Source organism: Schistocerca serialis, chromosome 4, assembly GCF_023864345.2.
Source record: "Schistocerca serialis cubense isolate TAMUIC-IGC-003099 chromosome 4, iqSchSeri2.2, whole genome shotgun sequence".
NCBI lineage: Eukaryota > Metazoa > Arthropoda > Insecta > Orthoptera > Acrididae > Schistocerca > Schistocerca serialis.
The window spans coordinates 187,687,550-187,704,486 of record NC_064641.1 but is presented as its reverse complement, the minus strand read 5'-3'; the positions used below and the strand labels follow the sequence as shown (position 1 = coordinate 187,704,486).

At 41.2% G+C, this 16,937-nt stretch overlaps 1 protein-coding gene across 1 annotated transcript in view; it reads left to right on the top strand.

Moving 5' to 3' along the window:
• LOC126473713 (sialin-like) overlaps positions 1-16,937 on the top strand; it is a 134,110-nt gene that overhangs the window by 99,036 nt on the left and 18,137 nt on the right. The window contains exon 8 of the mRNA XM_050100957.1: positions 7,279-7,520. Coding sequence (XP_049956914.1) covers positions 7,279-7,520 — 242 coding nt within the window. The remainder of the gene's footprint in view (positions 1-7,278; positions 7,521-16,937) is intronic.

Below are 16,937 nucleotides of genomic sequence, written 5' to 3'. Positions count from 1 at the left end.
CCAAGACATAGCCCCCAATTCAATGGCATGCTCCTCAAACCACTGCATCACGATTCTAAACTTGTGGCACTCACATTTGTGTCATTAATGTCAGGGAAGGCAACGAGCACGAAGGGATAAAAATGGACTGCACTGATATTCATATGGGCCACAAGTTTCACATTACCTTCAATTAACGCCACACGTCCCATAACTGAGCATGTGAATACCTCCATAGCACAGATCTGTCACTAATGGCCTGCATCGTGGAGCAGTGCGTGTTTTGAAAACTACTCACCTAGATGACTGTGAATCTGGACACGACCATCAGCCTGGTGTAATAAGAAATATGGTTCAAGCAAGCAGGCGACGTGTTCCTAACGACCTACAGTCCAACTCGAAGATCCTGTGCCCACTGACCTCATATCTGATTGTGTCATTGGATCAACATGGGGGACTGTTATAGCCACATCTTCAACAAGGTGTGCTGAACGGTATACTCCAAAACGTCTCTGCTGTCAGATATGCCACAGATCCCAATTTATGCTACTTTACAGAGCAGGCTGGTCTCTAACCTCTGTGGTCTGAGATGCTGTCTGGAAGTCCAACATCTGTCATCTACTTTTGGTTTCACTGTCAGCAGAAGAAAAAATATATGTTTGGTTTATATTCGCGCTTTTTTTTGTTCTTTATGTTGGATACTGGTTTCAGTACACAGCACCATCCCCAGGACATTCGTCATGCTCGCTTCAGAAGTAGGTCTGTCAAACACTCAAATACTCAGGACCAGAGCAAAATACACTTTCGACCGTAGGAGGGAAGCAGTGGACATTGTGGATCAAATCTAAACTCTCACCGTCAGGTTGCCATGCAGGGGCAGGGTCATAGGCTTGTCATCATACCTCATCTCTGTCCTAAGCCACACCTTCTTAAACCACATCCCTCCACTCCCCCATCTCCTACTGCCTTCCACTCCCTTTATCTCTCCCCTTCCTAAGCTGTGACCCTTCCCCTTTTCTACCCTTTCCTAAGCCAAGCTCCTTTTTTGGAACAAGATCAGCCAGAGAGCTTCTAAGCCAACACACATATTATGCCATGACATAACTAAGTCTTTTGCTGCCTTATCAGCTAATCTAATCAAAATCCTTCTTAAGCCAGACCTCTTTCTTGGAAACAGGCCAATCAGAGAACTTCCTATGGCAAACATGAGTAATGTAGGCTATAACATCATTTTAGTCCAGTGTGCTAACAACTGCATAATGTAAACTTGGCATCTGATATATTTGCTCAATCACTAATGTTAGATCGTTTTCTCTACCCCATAGTTACATCAATAAATCATCAAATTATGAGCACTTTGAAAGGATATTATTGGCTTATTAGTTATTCCATTTTGGACGTAACTTCCCTGAGCAGTATTTATCTAAACAAACGTATATTAAACTTGTAGGAGTCGCAAATAGCTGTAAGTTTTATTTCATGTTTTAATGTTTTCTGTGGAAAAAAGATCTGAAGTAACATTCATTTCCACAGTGAAATATATAACCTATATTTGTGTAGCTATATTTGAAAATGCGTCTTAGGTAAAAATCTTGTATGCTTGGTGCTCCACAGCTTGTGAATATTTTTTAGAGGACATATTGTAAAAAATGGCCATCCAACATTTTAAATGCGCTCATTGTTTATACAAGATGTCCTTTAACAAATGAGTCTTATGTATTTATGAGTAAAATGTAAAGCAATCTGTTCGTTTACTATACGTTACTGTTTTGCACTATTAAGTCACTATATTCCAAGGAAAATGTACTACATAGCATGTGTTGTTGCAAATAATGTTTAAGGAATGGTGGGTTCAAAAAATAAACTATAATTATCTGATAATTTTAGAAGTTTTTCAGTAATAGTTCACTTCGCCAAACACAACTTTAGGGGAGAAGATGATAATACATGATGTTCTACATTAACAAAATATTGTTGACTTTCTCAACTGGCTAGCATAGATTTTTGTTAGTCTCGAGTTTAGCCCTAGAGGCGACTGTGTTCCTCTGGGGTAAATAACAGTTTGCCTTATCTACAAGGTAAATATAAAAGGAGTAGCAAATGAGAAAGAATAGATGTAAATCTTGACGATATTATTACTTCTTGTCAAGCATTTCCATTGCAGACATGCAACACACACAAGATCCTCATACAATTCCTCAGGATAATATACAATTTGAAATTCAACAGAAGGGTTAACAATCATCCCTTGATCCCAAATTACTCTTATGTAAAGTTAAGCAATGATTTTCAAGTAGTAAACAAAGATAAGTTAGAAGCACACAGATATAGGTTAAATAATGACATTAAGTATCAGTATCCAAAAAAAAACATCTTCCTTAAACAAAAAAATGTGTACAATTTCTATCTTTAGATAACAACAAACCTGAACAATACTAAGTCCCATAGCATGTAATAGACAAAGCAGAACAGGTTGCTCAGAAAATATCAACAGAACAGCAGGAGACACAAAGAAAAACAAATCAAATGTAGTCATGAGGGAACAACTGTAGGAGAACACACACATACTCTCTCTCTCTCTCTCTCTCTCTCTCTCAGACACACACACACACACACACACACACACACACACACACACACACACACACACACACACACACACACACACAATTTTACTGAAGAATAGTGATCCTCAGTGGCATATATTTGAGGGAATTGTTAGAGAAAAATCTTGAATATAACCTTAATAAGAGCAAACTACGAAAAGTAGACATTATGGACATCATAATAGAAACAGGACATATTGCAGCACAAGAAGGAAAATAATGATATAAATACAACAGTAAACTGGGACTGATATAAAACAGAAAACAAGAAAACAAGAAAACTCATAGAAAAAAAAACAAGAAGAAAATGACAAAATACTACCATTATTTAGCCAATAAACAAATTAACTACTCGAAATAGTTAGAAAAGTGGAAAAAGTAGCACTAATGCTCATGGCTACACATGAATGTATGAACAAAACAAAGTATAAAAAGTATAAAGAAAATTATGTTGAAGAACTGAGTCTGATCCCACAATGAGATTCAAATAACACTGAAAAAAATTTAAAAATGTCAAGCACTTATCCACAGAAACAAAACATAGAACAAAAAAAATTCAGCAACACCAGCACTTAGAAGGCACCCAAAATACAAAAAGGCAGTGTCCTCGTGACATACCACATTTTAAAATTTGCACAATAATATTTAGCTGCACGTTAAAAACTGGAGAAACTAGAAGTATGTATGTAAAACTCCTTGGCATTAATCCAAAAAATAGAAGTTACACATATCCCACCGACTGCAAAACCAATTTCCTTTGATGTTCAAGACATGTACACTTTAATCCCACACAGTGACGCAATCATCATAAAAGCAAAACTGACAGGAAACACAAAACTCCAAGATACCACTTCAGAAGAACTTATACAAATGATAACTTGCAGAACTACCTTCAGCACAACATCTGTTTAAAGTCCTCCAATGGAAGCCAATTCTTATACATACTAGCAAATATCATAACGATTTATATTGAATTTTTTCAGAATAATAGAAACAGGAAATATTAAGTCTTATACTGCCATGTGTATGTAGATGACATTATATATCATGGACACACCACAACCATATATAAACAGATTGAACATGCATGTATCTAATATGCACCATAACATTTAGCCCGCTTCACAAATGGAAACAGAAGAAACAATACCCTTGCTTGACCTCAAAACAACTAAATCCCACTACAGACACAGCTTCCATATATTTATATAAGAAGCAGCTACACACAAGAAATTAGGCCACCAATATTCTTAAAAACCAGCAGCTATCACACATATGCTACCTATGTAATGCAGGACACTTCTGTGTAAAAATTACTATCAAGAAGAGCTAAGCATGGTGATCAACACGGCACAAAAGAATGGATACAATAGCAAGGTTGTACATTAATTACAATCAACACTATTAAAATTAGATACTAACACAAGACAGCAAAAATAAGAACAATCCAGATATACTAGCACATAAGTGTAATACTTAATGCATACCAAACTCATCATAACACAAACATAAAATGGCATATCACAACATAAGATAACGAGTACACACACGAAATTAATAACTTCCGTGCGAAGTATAGGAGACAAATTGCACAACAGAAAAGAAGTTAAAAATCGTGAAGGAAAAGAAAGATAAACAGAATACAGCAGTTCAGGAATACATGACTCAAAATGTAATGGATGTAGCTGTAAATACATCCTAAGAAGAAAAAAAAAGTTATGTAGAAATTAGCCGAGTGTGACGCAAATCGAGAGATGTGTAGATGTGATGTATGCGTACATTTAAACAAATGATAACAATTTCATAAAAATTGGATGATTTATTCAAGAGAAAAAGTTCATAAACTGAGCATGTTAATAATGCGTTTGTCCACGTCTGGCCCTTATGCAAGCAGTTATTTGGCTTGGCGTTGATTGAGGGATAGTGCGTCAAGTTTTGTTCAGTTGACACGTAAGTACGTTAAAATCCTGAGCATGTTGGAGGTCCCTGCCCATAATTTTCCAAACGTTCTCAGTCGGGGAGAGGTGTGGCAACATTACTGGCCAAGGCAGGGCTAGGCAATCTCGAAGACAAGCAGTAGAAATTCTCTCCATATGCAGGTGGGCATTATCATGCAGAAATGTAACTCCAAGATGGCTTTTCATTAAGTAAACGAAAAGGGGCATAGAATATCGTCGAATACCGCTGTGCTGTAATGGTGCTGCAGATGATAACGGAAGAGGTCCTGCTGTGAAATGAAATGGCACCCCAGACCATCGCTCCTGGTACGATATTGCTGTACTTGTGTTATTCCGAATTACAATAAAAAGTTCCTTCGGACTTGCATGCATGCTTGCTATCAGTCAATGCCCAACCGAATAACTGCTTGCTTAAGGGCCAGAGGAAGACCAATGCGTTATTGATTTGTCCAATTCTGTGAAGCTCTTTCTCTTGAGTGAATTATCCAGTTTTTCTGAAATGTACATGTACATCACAGATACTGATTTCCGTCCTGTTCGCCGTTGGATAAGCAGCTGCAGCAGCAAGTCGTATACTCCTAGCTCACTCATTTGTTACATAGTTTAATTCTTAATTTCTTTGCGTGTTTTTGGTACTTGCATTGTTTAATTCATAAATTTCGGGCGTATTATAGTATTTGAGAGTTTTAGCATCACGTTTTAGTACCTGAATAGTGTAAAATCGCGTAGTCTCCTTCCGCCGCCGAGCAGTGTGTCAGCAGTGCGCAAGTAGCAGCATTACTGCATTTACTAGGCAATCTTGTATTTTAATAACCGTTTAAATTTTGAGTCGATTTGTTTGCGCTCTCTGTAGATTAGTTCAGACGTTCTTTGCACAACAGTTTTTAGCATGGATAGGGACTGCAACTGCTGTGTTCGGATGCAGTCTGAGTTGGCATCCCTTCGCTCCCAGCTTCAGGAAGTGTTGGCTTCGGTCACACAGCTTGAGGCTGTTGCCAATGGGCATCACTGTGGGGGTCCGGATGGGGGTTTGTCAGGGACGGCCACCTCGTCCCACGCATCCCCCGATCGGACTACGACTGTGGTTGCTCGGGATACTGCCCGCATTGTGGCTGATCTCTCACCTGTGGTAGAGTGGGAGGTCGTCTCAAGGTGTGGCAGGGGGCGAAAGACATTCCGGAGGGCTGAACGGAAGGCCTCTCCAGTTTGTCTGACGAACCGGTTTCAGGCTCTGTCTCAGGTTGATACTGATCTTCGGCCTGACATGGCTGCTTGTCCTGTTCCAGAGGTTGCCCCTCAGTCTGCAAGATCCGGGCGGTCGCAGAGGGTGGGCTTACTGGTAGTTGGGAGAAGCCGACCTCGGGGAAGATCAGTTTGGATTCCGTAGAAATGTTGGAAAACGTGAGGCAATACTGACCCTACGACTTATCTTAGAAGCTAGACTAAGAAAAGGCAAACCTACGTTTCTAGCATTTGTAGACTTGGAGAAAGCTTTTGACAGTGTTGACTCGAGTACTCTCTTTCAAATTCTGAAGGTGGCAGGGGTAAAATACAGGGAGCGAAAGGCTATTTACAATTTGTACAGAAACCAGATGGCAGTTATAAGAGTCGAGTGGCATGAAAGCAGTGGTTGGGAAGGGAGTGAGACAGGGTTGTAGCCTCTCCCCGATGTTATTCAATCTATATATTGAGCAAGCAGTAAAGGAAACAAAAGAAAAATTCGGAGTAGGTATTAAAATCCATGGAGAAGAAATAAAAACTTCAAGGTTTGCCGATGACATTGTAATTCTGTCAGAGACAGCAAAGCACTTGGAAGAGCAGTTGAACAGAATGGACAGTGTCTTTAAGGGAGGATATAAGATGAACGTCAACAAAAGCAAAACGAGGATAATGGAATGTAGTCGAAATAAGTCGGGCGATGCTGAGGGAATTAGATTAGGAAATGAGACACTTAAAGTAGTAAAGGAGTTTTGCTATTTGGGGAGCAAAATAACTGATGATGGTCGAAGTAGAGAGGATATAAAATGTAGACTGACAATGGCAAGGAAAGCGTTTCTGAAGAAGAGAAATTTGTTAACATCGTGTATTGATGTAAATGTCAGGAAGTCGTTTCTAAAAGTATTTGTATGGAGTGTAGCCATGCATGGAAGTGAAACGTGGACGATAAATAGCTTAGATAAGAAGAGAATAGAAGCTTTCGAAATGTGGTGCTACAGAAGAATGCTGAAGATTAGATGGGTAGATCACGTAACTAAAGAGGAGGTACTGAATAGGATTGGGGAGAAGAGGAGTTTGTGGCACAACTTGACTAGAAGAATGGGTCGGTTGGTAGGACATGTTCTGAGGCATCAAGGGATCACCAATTTAGTATTGGAGGGCAGCGTGGAGGGTAAAAATCGTAGAGGGAGACCAAGAGATGAATACACTAAGCAGATTCAGAAGGATGTAGGCTGCAGTAGGTACTGGGAGATGAAGAAGCTTGCACAGGATAGAGTAGCATGGAGAGCTGCATCAAACCAGTCTCAGGACGGAATACCACAACAACAACAACAATGGATAGTTCATCTGGGGCTAGTGGGTTTCTTACTTTGCACCTGTAGATGGCAGAGCTTTTTCGCAAAGAGAGCAGATAGCAGCATGAGACCTCAGACAAGAAACAATGCCTTTGAGTTAATTCCTTTTGTGCCCTGTGTATCGCAGTTGAAACAGGAGTGGCTGGTGCCTCCCGTGTGCAGGTCTGCTGGGGCCGGCGGTGGCTCTGGTGGTGGTGGCGCTCGTGGCCTGCGACACGGCGGTCATCGTGGTGATGCTGGCGCTCAGCGGCTTCTGCATGGCCACCAACTGCTCCGGCTTCTACATGAACATGCAGGCCATAGCGCCCAACTACGCCGGCACCATAGTGGGAGTCGTCAACACCTTCGGCAACTTGTCGGGTATCATCGTTCCTTATGTCGTCGGTGCGTTCACCAACGCCAACGTACGTCTCCACCTCTTCTGTCAACAAAGTAACTGTATAGAATAATTTTGAGAGTCCTCGGGATTGTTATGACATACACATACTGGCTTGAGACAGGTGACATTATTTGGCCAGAACCTAATAAATAATCGTCTCTCCTAGGAAAGCAGGTGTTAGTATGCAAGCAATAGCAATTCCAAACTGCCTAAAAACAGAGAGAGAGCTAGAGAGGTATGGAAACCAGAATTCGTAAAAGATTTCTGTAATTTGTAGTGATATTACACCTAGCATTTATACTTCTGCCAACGACTTGCCGCAGCTGTAACGCTGGTTCCCGTCAAATCACCGAAGTTAAGCGCTGTAGGGCTAGTCTAGCTCATGAATGGGTGACCGTCGGGGTCTGCTTAGCACTGTTGCCAAGTGGGATACTCCCAGCCCTCGTAAGGCCAATGGAGGAGCCAGTTGTCCGAGAAGTAGCGGCTCCGGTCACGAAAACCGACAACGGCTGGGAGAGCGGTGTGCTGACCACATGCCCCTTCTAACAATACCTCCACTTGCAAAGTAGTAGGTTAGAAATCAGATTAATATTGTTGCTCACTCAGCATGTGTTCCCTTTATAGGGCAAAAACAAAGTTATTGACTGTGGATGGTATTGTCAGAATGGAAATAATGAAGTCACTGTAAAAAAGTCATTAATTTTGGAACTTATCTTGAATGGATTCCCACGTAGATTTCGTCGAAGTTGTTATGGCTCATCTTGTTGGTTCTAGGGTGATTCCGCTTTGACTGCTAGAAGGTCCAGATCTGTATTTTAGCAATATTTGAAGACCTAACAAATGCGTTTCTCAGGAAATTCTTAATGATCAAACAATCCCAGATCAGAACAATGGTATGATAGAAATAATTTTTGACTTGGTGCTCACGATCTACAGTTTTATTAAACTTCTTGTAAATTCACATATACTTCTTCTTAATTGTCACATCATCAAGAAAACAGTTTTGTATCAATCTTCATATATTTAATTTCCACTTTAAACACAAGACTTGACTGTTCGTTTACAAAGCGAAATAACAACTTAACTTCTGCAAAGTGAAACAAAGACTGTCCATTGCGTATTCGCGCCAAAACGGTTACAAGTAAGTCAAAGATTATGACAGTCTCACAGAAATGCATACACACAAGAACCATATCACTGTAGTATATCGACACATCGGAGTACCTATACGTTAATAAAACCAAATGTGAATATTGTCACAAAAATATGTCTGTTACTTCGCAGAAAAGTAGTACGATATTACTGGTATCGAGAACTGGGGTTGGAGTGCCGTAATGGTCACGTAAATAAAGAACCATTACACCCTCCATATCCACATCCAGTGATGCCTGTTGGCTGAGGACGATACGACAGTCGGTCGGTACGTTGGTCCTCCCAGTGCCTGTTCGGACTCAGTTTAGTTATTTGTACATCTTTACAATTGGTAATGTATTGGACTTCTATTTGTACCGTGCCCTGCTACGCGTACACAACCACGTATTTACATGTGTTGGTTTGCAGGTTCATCTTTCTTTAGATAGAATAGGACCGAGAAACTATGATGATTCCTTGTCATAAGATTTTGGATTGAAGTCATAGCACAGTCCTTGATTAGACAGCCGTCAAATGTGTTTAATATAGCGCTCGTCTAAATACAGTAGAAACTTGCCAATTCGGCCTCGGAAGATCCGACTCCCCGCTTAGTCCGACCATCTTATTTCCGGCGATTATTTACGTTCACGGGTCGTCGCTATTGTCAGTCGATGGTTAATCGTTTGCGATTTGGTCAGTAGGTGGTAGATCATTGATAATTGCGGTAGTTACATCAGTTTTAACATGGAACAACTTGTTTCCAACTCGCTTAATAAGCGTTATTGAACACACATTTGTTTTATAAATTAGCGAAAGTGTTACTCCTGCATACAATATTAGAGTGTGTAAAACTAAGGCCGGCCGGAGTGGCCGAGCGGTTCTAGGCGCTACAGTCTGGAACGCGCGACCGCTATGGTCACATGTTCGAATCCTGCCTCGGACATGAATGTGTGTGATGTCCTTAGGTTAGTTAGGTTTAAGTAGTTCTATGTTCTAGGGGACTGATGACCTCAGAAGTTAAGTCCCATAGTGCTCAGAGCCATTTGAGCCATTTATTTATTTATTTATTTATTTATTTGTAAAACTGAATTATGGCATCAGCTATAGACGTAAAGATGTGACGCTGTCTTCAGCGGAGAAACTGAAAGTGCGTAGGGGTTGGCATAAGAACTCTTAAAGACTGGAGAAAAAAATAGGATAACACTTTAATGTCGTACAGTAAGATTGATGTTGAGGAAGGACGGAAAATACGCTTTGTGGGTGTGGTTTGAACAGGAGAGAAAAAGTATGACAAGCACTGAGAGAGACAATGAAAATGAAAGGTTTACAGCGAGTGGAAAAAGGACATCGAATTCAATACGTAATTCTTTCTGGAGAGAAGCTGCCTGCTGACGAAACTGCAGCTAATGAATTTGCTCTGAAATTTGAAAATTTAGTTAAAGAGCTTAAGCTGGCCCCTGATCAAGTGTATTACATTGAGAGTCTGAAATTACGAAATGTTCTCTACAAGAACTCTACATGCACAAAACGAGTCTGTAACAGTTACAATACTTGCCATAGATAGAACAACTATTGCTCTCTGTAGTAAGGCTAATGGGAGACACAAGATGCCATTGCTTGTGATCGGAAAAGCAATAAAACCAAGGGCGTTCAAAAACATTAATATGGCGTCACTCCCTGTATATTATCATAACAAAAAGTCAACATGGGGGGAATCTTGCCTCTTTATGGAATGGTTTTATGACCAGTTCGTCCATACAGTTTAAAAACACCCAAAAGAAAAAAAGTTTCTAAGCGTGTCATGTCGATATTCGACAGTGTGACGTCCTATCCATCTGGAGATGAAAAAGGTGAACTAAAGGCTTTTATTTTTTCCTGCCAACGTAACATGCCCAATCCAACCCATGGACTGAGTGGCTGAAGAGGCGATACCGTCGAAAACACAGCATCAATTTTAGAGAGCACACAAGAAGGCAAGAGCTTGTTTCAAGCAACGAAATCAATAAATGTAAGAGATGAAATGTATATAATTACCGAAATCTGGTAAAAAATTCCGGCTTCAACGCTTGAAAAATCTTGCGGCAACCCGTGGAAAAAAAAATAATCAAAAGAAGCGATTGAAGAGAACCAAGATGAAAAGGCCCATGAAACAAGCGATGAAAGTCAAGCCGTAGACACTCCAGCGACTTTGAGAGATTTGGAAACTTTACAACCCGACGTTGGCAGAGTGATGTGAGTGAGTGGATCAGTACACCTGACGCTGACTGCACAACGGAACAAGAATTAACTGTCGACCAAACCACTGACGCAGTTACTCGAAGAACCGATTAGAAGGAGAGAGTTGTTGACGACAACGAAGACAATGAACCAACGGCTCGAACGTGACATACAGATCCTAAAAATGCACTGCATTGGAGCAAAGCTTTACGCCGGCCCAATTAGAGATTTTGTGGAGTAGAAAATGGCAGAACATCGCGTCCTGCTTAAGAGCATAATATTTTTCAGTGTATGATTCCTTGTATTTTAAACAGTTCAGTGTTAATCAGTTGTGTGTCAATGCAGTACTGTAATGAGGTATGTGCAGTTGTTAAACTTTCACTCACAGTAACAATATCTTACCATACGCTACAGACACAGACGTGCTTTACAATACAGGCAATACTGTACATTACATTTTCGCGTAAGAGTTTTTTAGCGTGTGGACATTTTGTTTTCGTTTTGTTACTGTTTTAACCTGGAACAACCTCTCAGACAGTATTTCCAGTTCAAAATTGTAGTCTTACTGTATTTTAAAGTTGCGTGTGGTCGGTAAAACTGTTCTTCTGACAATGCGACCTTTTTGGCATGACCGAAGGAACATTGCATCGAAATTCGCAATAACGCAGGAACTGCAACATCGTATTTATCCGCCGACACCAGGCAAGCGACTTTCAAGAAAAATGCTTCCCATGTACGGCGATATACATAACGCTAGTACGAGTACAGTTTGTCGATACACCATTGATGACGTATGGAAGTTTGGAGGTAGCCGTGAGTTGTGCTTGGATAGCGAAATGATACGCCGTCACGGTAGCTCAGCGTGTTTGGTCAGAATGTTAGCTACCCTCTAATAAATAATAATAATAATAAAAACAACCCTCTGTTAATAGATCAACGAAGTACTTGAACAAGCGCTATGGGATGTCCGCCCCGAAAAAAGAAATGAGATCAACCGAAAAAAATGGTAAGGTGATTGCTCGCGATAAGCGGGAAATCTGGGTTCGATTCCCGGTCCGGTACAAAATTTCGTTGCTTGTCATTCCTACAAAAATCGTTGACATGCATACATATTCAACAGCATACTTCTCAATACATCGTGGAATGATACAGCCCAAACTCTGTTACCACTACAAACTCACGTCGGTCATAGACACCATCAGGTGAGACATCAAATTAATATGCCTTTTCTTGCATCTAATTCGTCTAGAAAGGAACTGAAACAACAAAAACCACTCGTTCAACGAACGGCTCACTCATTTTGGACATAGAAAGAAAGTGAACATATGATTCCCCACCAGCATCTCTACCCTAATCCTTTGGCTGTTGTGTTCACAAGCGCCAGTTTGCAGTATCCGGGAGAAGAAAGCTGGACTGAAAAGTAGAGCGTGCAGCCGTTAGCCAGCTGGAGATACTACTTAACTAACGAGGCGGACTTGGCGAAGTCTGACAGAAAACAACAGATTCCTCTTGCCTGATGTGTAGTGTTTTTGTATGCGTGTGTGTTTGCTTTCCTTTTGACTTTTAGAGTTTAATTCTATTTTGTTTATGGAGGAGACTACCTGTGGGAATTGTTAGACATCAGTTGGAGACGATGTACTAACTACACTGTTTGCAGAGTTTGTTTTCCAATCTAGTCGTCGGACCTGATAGACTTAAAAAAATAGTTGGAGTGCCACAGGGTGTTTCCGAATGATGTGAGAATGACCCTGTCTCGTGGATTAAAGCAACGCTGGTGACCTTCAGTTAGACATATAATGCTGCACAGAATGGTACAGAGAATTAATCTATGTCCGCCAGTAATTTCTTGTGATCAGATCAGCGTAGCAGGACGACAATCAGCTTAGCAGGACGTCACGCAATTTTTATCGCGCACCGTTCATCACGGGTGTATTCTGGTCGCAACCGTAACTGGGATTTTACGCGACGCCTAGGAAGCTCCGAGGAGGGACGAAACGAACGCTCCAGACCAAGTTAGGGTTTGGCGTCCGCTCGACGATGAGGTCGTTAGAGACGAGGCACGGTGTAGAACTGGAGAAGGATACAGACTAAAATTAGCTGGGTCATTTTTTCCAGGCAAGCAATTTGGAATTTGCCCTAAGGATGCAAGGAAATCACTGCAAAACCTAGAAACCGCTGTAAATCAAGCTTAAAATTTGTAAATTCAAAAGTATTCAGGTAATGTAGACCTTATCTAAAGAGTGGTGGCAGAATTAACAATGATGAACTAAATACATTCAAAGCAATCTGAATGCCATAGCGGTAGGGGGGGGGGGGGGCTTACCAGGATGCTGAGTGAAAAAAAAAAGGCTAATGGCCACTAAATAACTATACGAACGGCAGCGTTGTTGCATTCCAGGTAGCCGGATGACTGGATGATAATAATTGCATTTCAATGATGCCTTATTCCTGCCGGAATTTGTATTCTCCAGTAACTGCCAGTTGAGTAGGTCATGTTGCCAACGACATTATGGGGCACACATTTTGAATACAGCCTTCAAGGGATTGTAGAAGGGTCTTGGTAATTTTGATGAGGAATCCATTTTCGGAAATGCACCGTTTGGATGTCAAATAACTTTGAAGATATGATCACTTTCAAATCTGACACTTCACGGTACGGTACATAGTCGTAGAGCTGCAGTACGCATGTACCGAAAACGTTTCCGGATCGCAAATGTCCAACATTTTCGTCCAAGTACAACAGAAGCGAGAAACACGTACGTTCGCAATTGGTAGGGTTGGCTTTGCTCCTCCGCGAACACTCGCCACTGTTTACCAACCGTGTGTGTGAAAGCATGAGTCGCCGATACACATTGCGCGGTGGGGTCGCCTCGTCGAGTAACTCCTGAAAGGCACACACGTGAGAGCCCATTGTCTCCGCTTCGTAGCGTTTTTCCACAACTTAATAAACACAACAGACACACATAACAGAAACATTAGTCATCAATAATATATTCTCTTTCACTACGGACAAAAGCCTGCCAACACTGGGGTAACTTTTCAATTCCGCCAAAGTAGAAATCACGTGATCTTGAGGCGAAGTACTCGTCGAGCAATGTTCAGAGCACATTTTCATCCGGAAAGGGAGTTCCTCGGAGGCTGCTCGATAGAGCGCGGAAGAGTTGAAAATCTGAGGGCGCATGCCGAGGTGAATAAGGTGGGTGCAGAATGACTTCCCAATCAGGGAGTAGCATCACATCACACATTCTGCCTGGTCGTTATTCTCGGATTGCGTCTGTAAAGTCTAGTTTACACGACGACATTGGGTTGCGCCACTCGTTGCGTGGAATGAGCAGCACGCAAGTGGTTTCATATATGACTGTAGACACGGCGAGACCAGTATACACTCCAGTTACCTCGTTTTGTGGGTTCCTTAGTCCTGTCTGAAATGAAAGTTTTGGCAGCTGCACGTCGCACGAGTTGTGTTGGAGTTAAAGCTTGCTGCGTGGAATCGCTGCATGAGAAAAAAATAAGAAATGTGTTTCGATTCGTGACTGGATGAAGAAAAGACGTCTGCTCGGTTGCTAAGCAACCTTGCTGAAATAATTTGCAACGGAAGACCCAAGAAGTTCTTTTAATTATCTTCGAATGTCACCAGAACCTTCCTTCTAAATAGAGTTAATTATGCGATAAGGAATAAAGATATTGTAATGCATGAAGCACTGTCGCCACGACTTAAATCACATATCACATTTCACGCTTTACAATCGAGAACACTCGGCATGCTATAAGATGCGATTTTAGTTGATGACGCTTTTCCATTAACACCAATAATTATTAACAGTAATAATTATTAACGTTAACAGCAGTAATTATTCGAAACAGGTCGCATTAAGAAGAGAATGGTTGGCAAACTACTCTCTTGAGACAGATCTGTTCAGTGACAATATTTCAAAATTCAAACATACGTGAGTGGGAAGTACTGCTGCGACGTTTTAAATAATTAAATATTGAATAAAGAATGAAGCTTCTTGATTTGTGTAGCCTTCCCTCCTTTCAACAATATTCTTTAAAAAAAGACCCTGGCCAAATCGACCGATGGGATTTTAGTCTTGTAGACGACAGCATTTCTACAGCTGGAATTACGTTTGCTTGTATTTTTCTTAATTCGGTTGCATATGTGCTCCTAATTCAATAAATTTTCCCCTGCATCTCAAATATTGTCAAACTATCTATGTTCTGATGGTCTCAGGAGTAGCAATATGTTGCTTGTTTTTGTAATCAGCATCAGTGAAATCCCACAGACACCTATGCAAACCATAGATATCCAAAAAGCGAACATTATTCTCCGTTCCCCACTTCATATTTCAGTTTATCTACACTCTTACGAACACATATAACCTTAAAACTCATGCAACTAGTGTCGCCAAAGTTGGAAGACGCCGACAGTGTTTAGTTTCACCGACGAGTTGCTCAAACATGCGGCGCGCATGCGCAGTGGCCGGTTGCGCTGTTGCCTGCAACTTAGTGTCGTCGTGTAAACTAGGCTTAAGACGCCTCAGTTGTTGATAATAAAGTGTCAGCAGTGAGTTTTACATCCAGGAGAAGCAGTTCGTAGTACATCACACCATCGCTGTTCCACCAAATGCATAACATTATGTTTTGTGGATGCGCGCAGGTCTTTGTGCTATGAACTGCTGCTTTGTTTGGGCTTTGGCGTGAAGAACCATTTATCGTCACAAGCAACTGGATAGGAATGGTCGGCGTTGTTCACGAGCCAATTCATGACGAGCAAGCAGAGGTGGACATATGGCCGCCCACCCGCTGACTTTTCTGATTTTGGCGTAGAGCACGCGGTAGTCATACATCCGAGTTGTGAACCTGCCCCATTGCACGTAAATGTCGTACGACGGTGGAATGATCACAGTTCATAACATTTGGCAGTTCTAGAGGACACAGACATGGGTAATTGGAGATTCATGCGTTTAAGCTATCTTCATGAAACTTCGAAGGTCTTCCTCAACGTGAAATGTCACTACTGTCGAAACGATCTTCGCTAAAACCACAAAACCAATTTCTTGCTGTGCTCTGTCCAATGGCATTTTTTCCATACACGGCGCAAATGTTGCAACTGCCTCTGCTGCTGTCACGCCTGTATCGAACTCAAACAGAAGAATATGTCGGAAATGTTCCGCTTTATCCACTTGGCACTCCATCTTCTTGCATCCACAGCTTCGCTCTCTATCTCCAAATCACAAAATGACAATATGTAAACTCAAATAGCAAAATTGAACTACAAATAAAAAATGACAATTGATAAATAAACCCGTAGCAAACGGAATATTAACACGAAAAACAAAAAAGCTACGAACCTATGCCCCAATCTAATACATTATTCTAGTTTATTCTTGATGACGGTGTTAGCTATATGATACGCAGTCGTGAACGCCTGAACACTCTTTGAAGATAACTACGTGCGTTGACTTCCAGATATTACATAATGTAGACAATGTCACCCCGCAGAGGGAAGAGGCTAAATTTGATATCCAACAAGAAGGTCTAATATGTCACATAAAGATATACGAGGTGCAGCAGTTCAGACATGATCACTCTTATCATCCGCTAGCTGATAGTGTGTCACTTAAAGTCTTGTCTTTTAATCTACATGGTTTGTGAACAAGATAAGGAGAGTGTTCTGCAGGATTGCTGCCGTAAGATAAGAGACGTCGCTAATTGTTGTACGCTACGAAATCTGATAGTGACGTAAACGTCCTCGTCCCTGTTCTTGGTCGAGGCGAAACACGACTAGCGGGTAACTTGCGCGTCTGCGTTGCAGTGAAGCTTCCACGTCTATTGGGCACCTTACGCACAGCACTGATCGCATTTGTAGTCACTTTTTGTATTTAATTAGTCTTCTGAATGATTAGATGCCGGACGCCACGATTTCCCTCATGTACAAGCCTCTTCATCTCAAAGTTGCACTTACACCCACAGTACGTTCTCAATAATTGAGAATTATTCAAAACTGGATATGTATTAATCCACCGAGGTCTAGGGCAAACGTCTTCGAAATCCTAATAAAAAATATTGGGTGCTGGGTTCGATCCCAATCTCT